The sequence below is a fragment of the Marmota marmota genome, unplaced genomic scaffold, assembly GCF_001458135.2.
Source record: "Marmota marmota marmota unplaced genomic scaffold, marMar, whole genome shotgun sequence".
In the NCBI taxonomy this organism is placed as follows: domain Eukaryota; kingdom Metazoa; phylum Chordata; class Mammalia; order Rodentia; family Sciuridae; genus Marmota; species Marmota marmota.
The window spans coordinates 3,232,939-3,248,659 of record NW_026000057.1 but is presented as its reverse complement, the minus strand read 5'-3'; the positions used below and the strand labels follow the sequence as shown (position 1 = coordinate 3,248,659).

General features: G+C 38.1%; 1 protein-coding gene across 2 annotated transcripts in view; it reads right to left on the bottom strand.

The window, feature by feature from the left end:
- Nucleotides 1–15,721, bottom strand: part of LOC107141239 (hedgehog interacting protein) — a 101,295-nt gene that overhangs the window by 26,361 nt on the left and 59,213 nt on the right. For both annotated transcript variants that reach the window (XM_015484442.2, XM_048813465.1), the window contains 4 exons: nt 11,899–12,020; nt 9,623–9,746; nt 8,507–8,637; nt 5,652–5,733 (listed from right to left, as the gene is read on the bottom strand). In XM_015484442.2, the coding sequence (XP_015339928.1) occupies nt 5,652–5,733; nt 8,507–8,637; nt 9,623–9,746; nt 11,899–12,020 (459 nt within the window). The remainder of the gene's footprint in view (nt 1–5,651; nt 5,734–8,506; nt 8,638–9,622; nt 9,747–11,898; nt 12,021–15,721) is intronic.

Below are 15,721 nucleotides of genomic sequence, written 5' to 3'. Positions count from 1 at the left end.
AAAAAAAAAAAAAAAAAAAAAAAAAAGTAACATGGATGGTAGCCAGGTACAGTGGCACAAACCTGTAATCCCAGCTACTTGGGAGGCTAAGGCAGAGAGATCACAAGTTCCAGGCCAGCCTTGGTAACTTAGTGAGACCCTCGGCAACTTAGCAAGACACTGTCGCAAAATTAAAATTAAAAAGGCCGAGGGCAGGGGTAGAGAGCCCCTGGGTTCAATCCCCAGCAAAGCAGGATGGTTATGTTTTTTTTTCACAAGTTATTTTATAATATCTTCTATTTATTAAAGAAGACTAAAACAATACAGAAGGTGGTTCAGTGGAAGACAGAAGGGGAAGGAAAAAGAAAGTTCTGGGGATTGAAATGAAGAAAATTATATTCTATGCATTTATGAGTATGTTAAAATGAATCCCACTATTAAGTATAACTATAATATGCTAATAAATAACAAGAATAAAAATATTTTTCTATTCATTTTAAAATAGGAAATGTCCCTATGTAACATTGCAGGTATTGCCTGAGTATATTTAAGTGATCCCTGTAAGTACACACACACACACACACACACATAGACACATACATAAACATACATATGCAAATCTTGCTACAGTATGAATAAAATTTTAGTTACACTAAGTCCATTACCATATATTATATATGTATGTTATCCATTCATTGGAAGTTCTGACTTTGATCTTTCCCAATTCTTTGATAAAATATCTTTGAAATTTCAGATGCTATGTGGCAGCTTAGGAAAGATTTGTCAGTTAGAAAGGTATTTTACCACACATGAAATATAGTATATAAGGAATAAAATACAAGCAGGCAGATAACTGTGCATCCATTTTTGGTTACTGGAGATGCAGAATTAACAATAATAGCAAAAAATGTGGAAAATGCTTCCTTGTCTTTCAGACTCCAAATCCACCATGCTGAATGGATTTTTATAGGGCATGTACTTGTTCATGACCTCTAGTGTTAAGAAATTCGGTCATGTTTGAAAACTGGTCCCTGGTGGAGCCTGTATCCCTGTTAATAGCTGAAAGGTCAATGGAGCTGCTAAACAGTTTGTATTACTGCCAGGGTGGCCATGAAAACACCACCTGCTGCAAGAGGACTTGGCAGCTGGGTCAACAGGCACTGTGGGAATTTATCAACTTAGGGGGCCACTTGCATAAAACTTGGGCTGATGAATTGGGACTAGACTGGCTTATTGGGCTAAAGCTGCTCTATTATGTATGACTTTCTTTACGATGAGAGAGCTGCCTGCCAGCTCCCTGAGACACATGCAAAGGATAAACAGAACCCATTTCCCCTTATGAAGTGATTGTTTTGGAGGAAAAAAAAAATCAGTCCGGCAGCATCCAACGTCAGAAGGAATAGGATGATGATATTAAGAAAGAATAAATAAAGGGTGTAAGTGGCACCTCGGAGGGGGAGGGCAGGCGTGGGGAAGGAGACGTGAGGGGCAGTTTTGATATTAGTCATGGAGGAGTTTGGAAATACCACATTTCTATAAAATGACCTCTCAAGCCTGGAATTTGCATTGTTAGTTTATTGACTCTTAAGGAAATGGTCTGCGGGACGTGATTGGGCAACAGATAAGCAACATGCTGAAATATAATAACAGTGGGTACAAAGTAAGTGAATCAGCATGGTTCAGAATCACTTTGCCTTACAGATTCCTGGAGAAATAAACCCTAGAAACATTTCAAAACTAAAAGAAAGAAAGAAAGAAAGAGAGAGAGAGAGAGAGAGAGAGAGAGAGAAAGCAAACGTCATTTGGTTTAGGTTCATCTGAAAAAAAAATGTTGAAGGACCATCTGTTCATAATTGACAGAAAAAAAAATGTGTTCAGTAGAAATAAAGCTTGGAAGTTACATAACTCTGTCAGAGTTCTTTAATTCCATCCTCCAGGACCATTTGATTAATTCTGAAAAGATTTAGTAAAGACCAAGAATCAATGGTGAGACTTGGACATTTGAAAATTAGATATTAAATCCTCATTAAATCTCCATGGACCTCTGGATCCCAATTTTGGAACTAAGAGAACCTCAAATGTTGAGAAATTACCTGAAAATAATTATAAAAATGAATGGAAAAAGCACCATTAATACTAAAAAGATTTATTTAATAGGTTTTAAATACATTATTCATCTCTTTGGGGCCTTCTGTGGAAATGTGGCAGGGAAAGAATGATCATCTATACTTTTTTGATGTCAACAGGGCACAGTAAGTGAAATGACATGGGCAGATCCCATCTGAGGAAGATTCAGAGTGCAGACAATTGACTCTGTCCTACTAGGACAGCCTTGCTCCTGACCAGTCCAGCAGGGCACTACTAAGTGGAACTAGAAGTAGTGCCCAGATTCTGTGCTCGGTATATGGAAACCTATTTGTCTATCAGGTCAGGGCATGCTGAACTCAGTACTACAGACATTTTGGAACCCTGGGAGCTGGGTGAGCCAGCCAGGTGACTGGAATTGACTTGATGATCCTACCTCCATTCTGTCATGAGATGTGACTGCTCCATCCCCAAGGATATCTCATAAGTGTGTTCAAAGTTCTGACATGAAGGCAAATTCATTCCTGTGCTGTTTTCCTACAGATATTTTTTTTTTTTCCTTACGTTCTTTCTGAAGGCTAGGTAAGCCTGAGGGAAATATGGTTGTATTCTTTTATTTTTGAATTTTCTTTTTTGTTTCATAGTAAGTAATGACATTTGATGTTCACTGCAGGTTATCTCACCTTCCTTTTCTGGGAAGGCGGACCTACTGTAAATGACCTGAAGCTTATGTAAATGGTTAGGTAATTCACAGCCTTGGACCAAATTGTCCTTAATCGATTGAAGTGGTAATTTTGGAATCTCCTCTGCTTTTGCCTCAATGACTCAAGAGATATTGCATATGATTTCTAAATTATCTCATTGTGTGTGTCTAGAAAAAACCATTAAAAAAGCATAAATCCTACAGTAAAAATGTAACTTCTTGAAATAAAAAAAATTATAATTTGGTATTTTTCTTTTCCAGGGCCACAAAAGCCATTGATGTTTGAAAGTTATTGTGAAAACATTATTCTTACAAGTTTGGGGGCTTCTCCACAAGAATACAATTAAGAGTTTAATTTGAGTTAGATTTTTACATAACAAGGAATGCCTTTATATTGTTCTCTTTTTAAAGTTGATGTTCTCTAAATTCTGCCTCAAAGGTTTTGAAAAAACAATTTTGCTGTGATGCCGACATCCTGAACACTTCTATGCTAGTAATTAGCTCATATTTCCAAAATAATCCTGTTCACATACTTAAGTGTCTGCTTATAAAGAACTTCAACTCATCTAGGGAGAAATACTATAATAATAAACGTTGGCGTCCAAATCAAAACAGCATGAGGCTCCCAACAAATGTTTATGAAAACATTAGTTTTCTTATAGTCGGTTGGATTTTAAAGTGTTCGCCTATGCCTGTGTCCAAGGACAGTGTGTTAGGGACTCTGTCACTTCCCCCACCTCCTGAAAGGCAAACACAGATCCTAACCCTGGCCCCACACATGACATGACTCACCAGAAACAGGCACCATAATGAGAAGTCAGGCTTTCAGGATGTCACTCTGAGACCACCCTACTAGAGGGGGCCCTAAGATCACAAGCCAAGGTCCCTTATGGCAACCCTGGTAATTAGACACTAATAATAGACTGAAGGTGTAAAATCCACCTCCACTCACCAACAGACTAAACAAACCAGATGAAGACAGATTTTTTTTTTTTTCTGTGAGAAGGGAGACTTCATTACAATACGACCAGGAAGCTTGCAAAAAGCACATCGACTTTGACAACATAATGGAGCAACAATGAGTATTTTGGAACTAACTGCATTAGATCTGAGTGAAATCCCTACACCTCATTAAAAATCATTAGAAAGCTGCTATTTCATGAATTAACATTAGTTTAAATTTTATTCTTAATGTTGCCAATTTCAACAAGTACCTGGTCTGATAGTTTTTTCATTCATTTATTTGCTTTTCTTAAACAGGACACTGGTTTCACACTCAAAAAGAAAAAAAATAAAATCCCTACCATTTATGGATGGATAATTTTCCCATTGTGAAAGATAACGTGTACTTTCAAATAGGGAAAGCAATGCTATCAGCATGTGACATGTGATACTGGCCAGAGACCATTCAAAATGGGGCTTATTCTTTCTCTTTTTTTTTCATTTTCTTCTTCTTTTTTTGGTACTGGAGATTTAACCCAGGGGCACTATACCCTCAGCCATTTTTTTTTTTTTTTTTTTTTTTAATTTTGAGTTAGGGTCTTACTAGGTTCCTGAAGCTGTCCTTGAACTTGTGATCCTCCTGTCTCAGCCTCTAGAACTGCTGGGATTACAGGCATGCACCACTGTACCTAGCTAAAATGGGTTATTCTTCTTTTTGTTCTGCAGTAGACAATGTCAACCTATATTTCCCCCCGGGAAAGAAAGGGCTTTATTGTATAAAAAGGAGAAGAGGACATGCGTTTTGTTAGTCAGTGGCTCTTTCAGGAAAACACACACAACTGACAATTTACAGATAGTAATTTAAAAACGGAACTACGTCAATGCCTTTGGTCAACTTTTCAAGGAATGCCTTTATATTGTTCTCTTTTTAAAGTTGATGTTCTCTAAATTCTGCCTCAAAGGTTTTGAAAAAACATTTTTGCTGTGATGCTGACATCCTGAACACTACTATGCTAGTAATTAGCTCATATTTCCAAAATAATCCTGTTCACATACTTAAATCCTGTTCACAAACTTTTCAGATTATTAGAATTTATTCTCTTGAAAGAGACTTAAAATTCTACAAAATTCATGTAGGAGCAATCTGGTATTTGCAGCATCATTTTGTTAAAGAGTAAGAACTCTTAGGTCTTGCAATATAGTGAGTTTTTTCTAAACTTCTAACTAATGTCTATTTAACAGTTATAATTTTAGCAACTTCTGGTACTTTGGGTCTCATGCATGAAATTAACAACTGATTAATGATAATTTAAGCTGATGGGCAAGTTGTATGTTGAGATGGGAGAATGGGAAGGAGCAGGAGCAGGGTGAACATATTCTTTAAAGGCTTAAAACAGTCAACTCTACCCTTGGCTGAGGCCAATAACAAAGTGCTTCTTTGGTTTTCATTTGTTTGGTCACAGCCGTCTTCATGAGAGCCTTGAGCTCTCAGATAGTTTCGAAATGAGGCTCAGATGTGGAACTGCCAAAACAACTCATCCTGATGACCTAAGAAAAATCATACTAGCAGCTGCAACGTCTGCCAGCATGTTTCTCGTTTTCTCAAAAATAAGGGGTTTATTCCTTCCAACACCAGAGCCGAAGCCACTGCCTCACACGTCGAGTTCCTCCCCTGGCTTTTAACCGAGAACTCAGATTTCACAAATACAATGCTGGAGTGACAGGAGCATGAATGAGCCCTTAGAGTTCCGAGAGGTTAAGTGCAGCCCTGGAAGATGGGGTAGAGGGTCCTCTCGGGATGCTCTCAGCACATGGAATGGGTGAAGTGTTCATCCCAGCTGACTGCTTAAATACGACTCTTCCGCGCCTCATTTGAATGAAGTCAAATAACTGGAGGAAGACTCTTACCTGATTGATTGCAAAGAATAAAAAGAAACCTCACCTTTTTGGATCTACAATCTTGTAGAGTTTCCCGTTGTGAGTCTGGGTCATACTTTTACTGCTTGATAAAATGTAAACTTCACCTGTTGAGGAAAGAAATAACAGGAAGTTAATTCACAGCACTGCATGCATTTGTCTCTGTCTCTATCTGCATTTCTCTTCAGGAAGCTCCTTGGCCTAAAGATGACGACCGTGCGCCATCAGTCTAACTTCAGGGCGCGTCCAGAGCACTCTGGACTCCGGTCACCTCTTTCCATATCCCATTAAGGCTCCAGGGCAAGCCCTTGCTCATCCCTCTCAGAGCAAAAGTGAGTCCTGACAGTGGCCTGTTTAGAGCCCTCCGTTGCTGCCCCTGGCCCATCCTTCTCTAGCCTCTCTGGCCTCTTGGCTTTGAACATGTGAGGCAGGTTTGTCCCAAGCCTCCACTAGGGTCACCATCTCCCTTCCTTTGATTCGTGCTTAAGTATCACCATTTCTGACTGCAGTACTGAAAACTGTACTTCTTCAACTCCCAAGTACCCCTCTTTGCGCCTAGATTTTTCTTCAAAGCGCTTATTACCATTGACCTACAGTATATTTTAAAAGATTGTAATTGTCCTCCTCATTTACAAGTTTTATGTTAGCAGAATTCTTTTTTTGTCTTGTATTTATTACTGTATCCCTTTAGAACAGAGTAGGTGCTCAATAAATATTTATGGAATGAGTGTCGAATGGATACGTTTTACTTAAACTTATCTTTTGCCCAAGATTGAAAGGTTTTGGTTACCAGGTTTTTACTGTTAATTTGAGCCGGATGGAATGGAGGTGCTCATTTTTAATCTTTAGCTTTTAAAAAGATATTAAACATTGAGGAGAAAGAGGGAGAGGAAGGGAGAAGGAGTGAGGGGGATATTGATATCATATGTCAATGTATAGAATGAGTCACATGAATAGAAATTAGAAACTGTATTTGTGATTATATGTCTATCAGGTTTTAAAATTTTCATTCTGTCCACACTATGAAATAGTGTTTGATGTATTCTGGAAGAAGATTCCATGTTTTTACTGGGCATATAACTACTTTTCTGTTTCTGAAAAGATGTCACAAGGTTTACGATAAAAATATAGACTCTTCAGAGAAAATAAACATGAAATGGAAAAAGGACATAAGCAAAAGTCAAATACTTTATAAGTTTACCTCATTTAATCCTTACAACAAAGCCATCCTGACTTTATAGTTGAAGAAAGTAACACACCCCAAACACCAGACTCTCAAAACTTTTTGCTTCAAAAGGTGCAAAACCTTGCTCATTTTCTTGCATGGCTCTTGAATTAAAGCTAGAGAGTTCCAGCTAAGATGTATTTCATCAAAAGTATATTTGTTTATTTATTGCGGATTGTACCCAAGAACTCTTTACCACTGAGCCAGTCCTTTTTATTTTTGGGACAGGGTCTCACTAAACTGCTGAGGCTATCCTTGAACTTGCAATCCTCCTGCCTCAGCCTCCAGAGTCATTGGGATTTCAGGTGTGCACCACACTTGGCTTATTTATCTTAATTATGAAGTATATACAGGGTAGTAGAGTTAGGAGTGCATTCGCTTTATTTTTTTAGTTTTGCTCCCAATGCAACATACTCTTAAGTGTTCACAGATATTTGGGATATCTGAGCCAATAGCAATGATGCTAACGTGACTGATGTTGAGTACTTGTCCATGAAAATCAAAATGATTCAATCACAACATCTACACATTAATTTCTAACTTGGCCACAATTTAATTATTCTTAAAATCAAAGTTTGCCCATAAAATTTAAATTACATTACAGAAGACATAAGCAAGAAAAAGTATCTGTGGGGTTTCTTTGAGTGGGGTAGGAGGATGTCAGGGAAAAATTGGTTGTAAAATGCTTTCACTTCTGGGACAAGAACAGATGGACTTCTTCCCTTTGAATCATTAGGTTCCCATGACTCTGAAATACTTTATGTGTTGCAGGAGTCTTGTCTGAGTTCCTTATTAATCTAAGTGAGTGGCATGGAACTATTTCTGATGAATCTTTTCACCTAATGTAAAAAGAAAATCAATCTGGACTTTTAGAGAAAGTGTTCTGATTGAAATAGGAAACAGGTACTCTTTCAGTGACTAGAAATTCATTTCTGAGGCTGATGAAACATAAGAGCCATGGTTTATTTGGATATTGTTCTTTAAAGGAAATAATAAAAGCTACCTTTATCCCTGTAATTTAAAATAGAAAGAGAGTAAAATTTTCACTGTCTGTTTGATCACATTCCAATTTCAACTTCTTTTTGCTTCCTGGGTACAGTCTGCTAAGCTTGCCAAAAAAAAAAAAAAAAGTCATTCTATGGATCATCAATAGGTAATTTCTATTCTATTGGAAAGAAAATGTACAAATCAGATACCATGCCCAAATGGGAAAAAAATTTTTTTAAGTTAAAATTAAAAAATAAAGGGTGTAGGGAATTTCAGATTCCAACAAGTATTTATTTATATATTTATTTATTCCAAGTCACACAAGTAGATGGAAGGTTTTCAGATAGAAAATATAAACAGAGAAAATATCAGAAGACATTTAAAAATTCTTGCTTTGGACCTCAAAAGCCTTTCTTGTCATGCCTCCTCTTTTCCTGTTTTATTAGTTTTATATTTTGAGAATGAAGATAAGGTATTTTTCCTCAGGGAAAAGTTACTAGAAAAGAAGACATAATGGGCCCATCTTTCATCTCCCCAGTGGATTTCATCCTCTGCTGTGGATGACATGTCCAGCACTGCAGGACAAGTCTGTTATTCTTTAGGACAGAACAAAGTATCTTGAGCAAGGAATCGAGAATGGAACTTATTTGAAGTAATTCATACAGTACCTAATTCATCTTCTCCAAATCCCAAGATGTGACCGGAAAAGTAGCCTCGACAGGAGCCACTGGTGCCAAGACAGAGTGGTTTCTCTTGCCATTGCTTGGTCACTGGACTTTGCTGGAGAGTTAAGAAATTTCTAAAGCAAAAACATACCAGAAACCTACCATGAAAACATGCTTTTGATTAAAGATGACAATAAAATGTTTCAATTAAAATTTGCAGTGAAGGGATTGTTGTGTCATGGACCTGGCTTCTCAAGGGAAGAATATATAGCCCCTTATCTGTGTGAGTACTGTGAAATTCCCATCCTCTGAGAAAGTGCTTAAAGATGATACTTTGGAGGGGACACTAAAAGTACCTAAGTATGAGAAAAAGCCCTCCCCTTCATCCAGAGAATGATACTTCCTCTCCAGGACTAGACTCCATGTTGTGCTATTGATCAGAGAGAGGGACAGGAGGAAGAGTGCGGGGTCAGGGTACTTTTCGGGTTCCTTAAAGCACCCAAGCATTTCAACTCTGCCATGTGCCGGCATGTTAGAGACTTGGGGAACAAGATTCTTCAGGTGGATTTCATCAGTTTCTTAGAATTATCCACAATATGACTTCAAAAAATTCATGCTAAAATCTGATTTTATAATATTCCTACCCACAGAGACGAATCATGTTCTATTGCTCAAAGTCTTAAAAATTTAGAAAGAAAAATTTAGCCTTTTAAGATAGTTTAAAAAGTATTTTCAGGCTGGGGATATAGCTCAGTTGGTAGAGTGCTTGCCTTACAAGGCCCTGGGTTCTAATTCCCAGCATCACACACACACACACAAAAAAAATTCACAACTCATGCAAAACAACAGTTTTCAAATTATATACTTGGTAAATTTATGTTGAGGATGAAGGGAAAAGCCTAAATACTATGAAAAGTCCATCTGAAGACTTCACGGGCCCTTCAACATTTTATGAACTTAATCAAGGCTGTTGAAAAGCATCTCTGTAATATTCATGTGTGTCCCAGGTCTGACTCCCTAAGGCAGACAATCATTTGAATACTTTGTGGTGGTTTGACCAATTGACTGAAAGATGAATATGTCATTTGGTATATCAAATTGTGGTACCAGGAAACATACCCATTACGATCTCCAAAAACATAGCTTCCATACAGTCTTTCAGACTGGCAGCCTCGGTAAACGAATCCACCAACCAAAGGACCATTACTGAACGGCTTGAATTCTAAAAGCGATGGTTCACTTTCTGGAAAGAAATACAGCATTAGATCAAAAGAAACATATTTCCATCAAGAAAAAGGAAATATGCAGGCCAAGCAATGATTATTTCAGGAAATTGACTGAAATAAGTTACATGCTGCAAGAGATGAATCCTTGCTTTAGATATTTAGTGAAAATAATTAGTCTTATTTTAAATAACATCAAGATTTAAAAGATCTCTGTGTAAATTTTAATGAAATAAGAATACAGATTCTGGTTATTGTCATGAACACCAGGATATATCAAGTTTTCAATACAATTAGAATTTGGGTATTTTGGAAATTGTGGTTATTACTTTAAAATCAACGTACTTTTAAAAAAAACAACTTAATTTTTAAGATAGTCAATGTTTTGGAAGAATACTTCCACTTATATTTAGTAAATCAAACCAGATCTCTGTCAAATTATATAAAATCTTTAAAAGTTCACACTTAACTGAAAATAAAAGCATAGTACATAAAAGATATTTAAAACCACATTTATTGTATATTTAAAAGCACTGTCACTTAGTCAACATCTTCACTTAAAATATTTTAAGAATTTCGTTTATAGAGTCGTGTGGTTAACAAAATTCACTCCAATAATTTCTTTGGAATTACGTGTGTATAGTCATGCATCTCAGTTTTGCCGTGCTTGCTATTACTTACTTAAAATATATGTCTGGTAATTGCAATAGAAAAGTTCCAAAGCCAGTTGCAAATTAACCTGAAAATTGCTTTTTACGTCTTTAATATCAAATAAGTCACCATGAACAGGCAGTCTGTTATGCCAAAGCTTTTGTGGAATGTAATTTCAAAGCCCTCTGCTTGACTCATACCATTATAATGAATATGATGTTATGACAATTAGAAAAGGCTAGTTTTATATACTTAGCATCCTGAGATGCAGTGTAATTGACTGTGAATTCTACAGTCAGATTGCTTGGGTTCAAACCCACCCTTTCCCATTCTGGGTGGCAGGATAATTAACCTGTGCCTCAGTTTACTCATCCGAGAGATGTGGCCAATGACCGTGCGGGTCACACAGAATTGTTCTACCGATAAGATGAATAAGGTTTATAAAGTGCTGACTACAGATCTGGCATGCAGTCAGCCCTGTGGACATGTTTTAAAATACAAAAATGTAGAGCTGTTGATACTGTAATTAGTTTTAGCTCAACCTCAATTAATGTAATTGTAGAATTTAATCTATGATATAGGCCAAATTCCACTGAGCAAGTGCTCACTAGATTTTTTTCCCCTAAGCCACATTATTCTTTGGTTTGACTTTTATAAGATGCTCACATATACACAAACGGGCCCCCCCCCAAAAAAAATAAAGTACAAGAACTGAGTACCATATGGACTAACACAGGTGTTTCATTCCAGGTGCTAAATAAATATCAGTATTGAATGAGTAAATAGAAGAAGAAATCATTTTAATAATCTTAATCTACTATGTTTTCTGAACCATACTGATATCTAATATACAGCCACCTTCAAAAGGAATCTATACTAAAATATTGAAAAATACTAAGTATTTTGGACTTCACAATTACCCAATTTTTTATTTTTATATGTTCTCTCTAAATATCCCAGTAATCATGTTATTAAAAATAATGTTTAAACACCCCATTCCCATGACTTGTTTTTACAAGTTGATTACTTTGTTTTCTCTAAAATAAACATCTTTTAAAAAATTACATTCTTATTTGAAGCACTTATAATTTTCCTAATTGCTGAAACTAGCACGTTGAGTATTGAGAAATTTCTTACCTTTAAGACTTTTTTTCCCTTGTGTATAAGATGTTAGGACAAGTTCTCCCTTATTATATTAAATAAGTTGAAGTTATTCATGTTGATTTGCAGATGAGCAAAGTAGAAGCCACTAAATTTTGAAACCATTACATTATTTGGACCTACAGGGGAACTATTCAATCTATGGGAATGGAATGGCAATCAGCTAAATAGAACCCTTAGGACTTGTGAGAGTCCCCAGATCTTTAAAACATGAGTGATTGACCTCCTCACCACTGTTTAGATCAGTGTTTTCAGGCCTGCTCAAAATCTCATTTTGTAGAAATCCTTTTCTCTTCAATTAATATACTAAAACCAAACTGGAAGGAAGACAAAAATCAACAAATATTATGTTCAACTTACCATAATCTTTCCCCTTTATTATCTGTAGGATTCTGGCTGACGATCTGTTTTTTCCATTGGAGTCTGAACAAAGTATTGTTAAATTGGTGTTTATATCCATGGGATGTCGATCCACAGCGCATCTGCATAACGGAAGAGGTGGATACCCATTAATTCCTACCAAGGCATCTTCCAAGCTCAGACTGGAGACTCCCGACCTAGGAAGGAACCCTTTGTGGGCTGGACAGGATCCTATGAGCAATTTAGTTTGGATTTTCTAGAAACCAAAACGGAAACATCCTGGTGTGTTTTGTTTACTCTGCTGAAGCTTAATTACCTCTGGAGTCTATTTCTTAATTTCTCTCGGTATCTCCCTTCTTTAGGATTGTGTCCCCTGTCTTCAAACACTTGTTGGTCTGTTCTTACGGGCCATCTTATGTACAATACATTGGCAAAGAACTATGAATAAAAGTCAGTGCTATCAACCACATCTGCACCACGCGATATCATCTTCATTAGAGGGTTAGTTTTGGGTAGTATTAGTTCTGATGCTACATTCTAAAGCTCAGCATGGCTCTGCTCCAACAGAGGAAAACATGGATTCCAATGCCAGAGTGAAATAAAGTTGGTCCCCACAAGCACGAAGGACTTTTATGTCTGCTCTGTCTTCATGGTCTCGGCACCTCATCCGGGGTCCAGAAACCTCTGAGACTCCAGCCACGGACTTCAGCTCTAGGAGGGGCAGACATCACTTGCAGCTTCCTTATCACTAGATTCCTGTGACCTAGTTCAAAGCTGAGGATGGAAGAGGGGCTCAGTATTTGTTGAATGTTTAAGTCAGTGAAGGAGTAAGCATAAAGAGTCTGGAGGAAGAATGAAGTTTAAATAATCAGTTCTCCAAAATGTGAAAAACAGGCTTGTATTGCTATTTAGGTTGCTCAAAAATTTGGGCCAGGTAATCTTTATTTTGGAGGGGGGGGGGCTGTCCTGCCAGTCAGAAATTGTTTGGCAGGATCCCTGGCCTTGACCCACTAAATGCCAGTAATATCAGTTTACCCCCATCCCTATCCTACCCAGTTGTTAAAACCAAAAAAAAAAAAAAAATGTTTCCAGGCATTGCCAAGGTCCCCTGGAGGCAAAATCATTCCATTGAGAATCACTGTGTTGGGCCAACAAAATACATTAATTACTTACAAACAAAACCAAACCACTGGGGCTATTAAATGAATTTTAAAAATTAAAAAAAAATGAGCGTAGAGTCTGGTCCTTAAAGACATGAGAGTTATGTAGCAATTATTTTTAAACAAAATAAAACAACAACTTTTTTTGGCTCCAAATGATCCCATTCATGATAAGGAAACTGTTCGCCTGACCTGCCAAAGATGGGCTGGTTATTCTGAGGCAACAGTCCTTTTATTGTCCCCTTTTAATTCAGTGATTCACCGAAGACAATGCCTGGCAGGGATCATCGCACAGACATGCTGTGACTTAAGGTGGAACTAAACCCACATGGCATGAGAAAATTTTCCTGTATTACGGTTCTTTTGAAGATGGAGAAGCTATGCAAAAAGAGGTCTGACTTGTTTCCAACAAGAAACAGCAAATCTGGAAGAGAAGGCCAGTTCTCTCAGAGGTGGAATGGCTGGGGGCTGTGAGCTCTGGCTCCGGCTGCCACCAGGTCCACTGAGAACTGTGGGTACCCTTTACATTCAGTTTCTTACATAAAAGGGGCCAGACAGTGCAACTGCTCAATAGGATGCTACTACGGGGGCTACATGTCATTATCCATTTGTCCAAACCCAAATAGTACACCATCAACAGTGCTCCCTAATGCACTCCATGGGTGCTGGGTGATTTTGTTGTACCAATATCAGACCACCACTGGAACCCATGTCCCACTCCAGTGGGGTGTGATAATGGCAGAGGCTATATTTAAGAGGAGATGGGGTGCACAGGAAATGTCACTACCTTTTGCTCAGTTTTGCTGTGAACTCACAAGTGCTCTGAAGGATAAGTCTATTAAAAAAGAGGGTTTTGGGGGTGCAGATGCTGGCTGCCTCTGGTCACTGCTGAGAGACATAAAGGAGATACTGTCTATGGGATACCTAGGTTAGCACCCTGCAGTCAGCTGCTTAATAACAGCAAGGTTTGCTTTTAGCCCATAATTTAGTTTCTTTTCAGCTTTATGAAACCTTTTTCAGCTTAAAATTCTCTTGGAGGGAGGTGGAATATAAACACTGACATTTCCTTCTGCAGCCCTCTGCCGCCAGAGGAGGTGGGACTCCACAGCACAGGCATCTTGCCACACTTATGTTCTGGGAGGCACTTCATCCGTGTTTTCACACTGAGATTCAGGACCCCCAGGAAGATTGTAAGAAGGCTCCAGTGGGCTTGTGGTGACTCAGGCTGCTGGACTTCAAAGTGCTGCTTGGTGGTGGTATCTGTGAGTTCTGAGCCATCGGAATGGAATGTGACAGTTTCCCCCACATCCTGAACCCACCTTAAGTATTCCCTGTCGAACAGATTTTAAGATCTGCTGAGATGCCAAAAAGGAAATGAACTGTGGGCCTGGGCTTTGATGGAGGGGAGATGAAGGGCATGAGGGATTATGAAAATAAAAAATTTTGAGAAATATTCACCTTGCACATAGTGAACACTCAATAAACATTAAACAGAAATAATAACTCAGCTAATAAATGAACGAATGTGGCCAGATACCCCTTAGTAAGAATAATAGACTGCAGACCGGGTGGGGCTTTCGTCATGGAATTCTGTGTTATACTGAGGAGTATTTTTCAGGGTACCTAAAATTTCTCACTCTATGCACTTCTTAGTTTTTGTTTCTTTTTGGTTTGTTAGTACAGCAAACAGCCAATGAATTCCTTTAGTATTTGTATTTTTTTTCCACATAAAAAAAAGTTAACATTTAGTTCAACTCCTTGCAAATTAACTCTGCTCATCCTATGTTAAGGGAAGTTATGGTAAGAACTATCAAGAGTGGTACTTTGTGCTTTACCTATAGATTTTTATTGAATGACAACAGCATCCTTACAACGTAGTTGTTATCACCCCCGTTTAATAGGTTAGAGCTGTGGTTTGACTGTGTCCTACCATGTTCATGTGCTGGACTCTTAATCCTCAGTGCAACCAACAGTGTTGAGTGGTGAGGTCTTTTTTGGAGGTGGGCATACCGGGGATTGAACTCAGGGGCACTCAACCACTGAGCCACATCCCCAGCCCTATTTTGTATTTTATTTAGAGACAGGGTCTCGCTGAGTTGCTTAGCACCTTGATTTTGCTGAGGCTGGCTTTGAACTCGTGATCCTCCTGTCTTAGCTTCCCGAGCTGCTGGTATTACTGGCATGCACCACCTCTCCCAGTGAGGTCTGTACGAGGTGAGTGGGTGAATGATGTTATTGTGGGAGTGAGTTAGTTACACCAGGAGTTGGCCACCTCTGTCTCTGTCCCCTACCTCCCTTCCTCCTCCCTCTCTGGCCCTCTCTTCTTCACCATGTGATGACACAGCAGATGCTGAGCAAATGCCAGTACCATGCCCTTGGACTTTCCAGCCTCCAGAATAATGATCAAAATAACCTGTATTCTTTATAAATCACCCAATTGGTGGTATTCTGTTATAGCAGCACCAAACAGATGAAGACAATAAAGAAAATAAAATTTAGGCGGGTTTAAGGAAACAAATCCAAAGGTTAATAATCGCTTAAAATTATTCAGATTGAAATCTACTAGTTCAATAATGTTTAGCAAATAAAAATCCCCCCCCCCCAAATATGAGACAGATTTTCTCTATGAATTTGCCCTTTCCCTTGTCTAATCTGCTATCTCA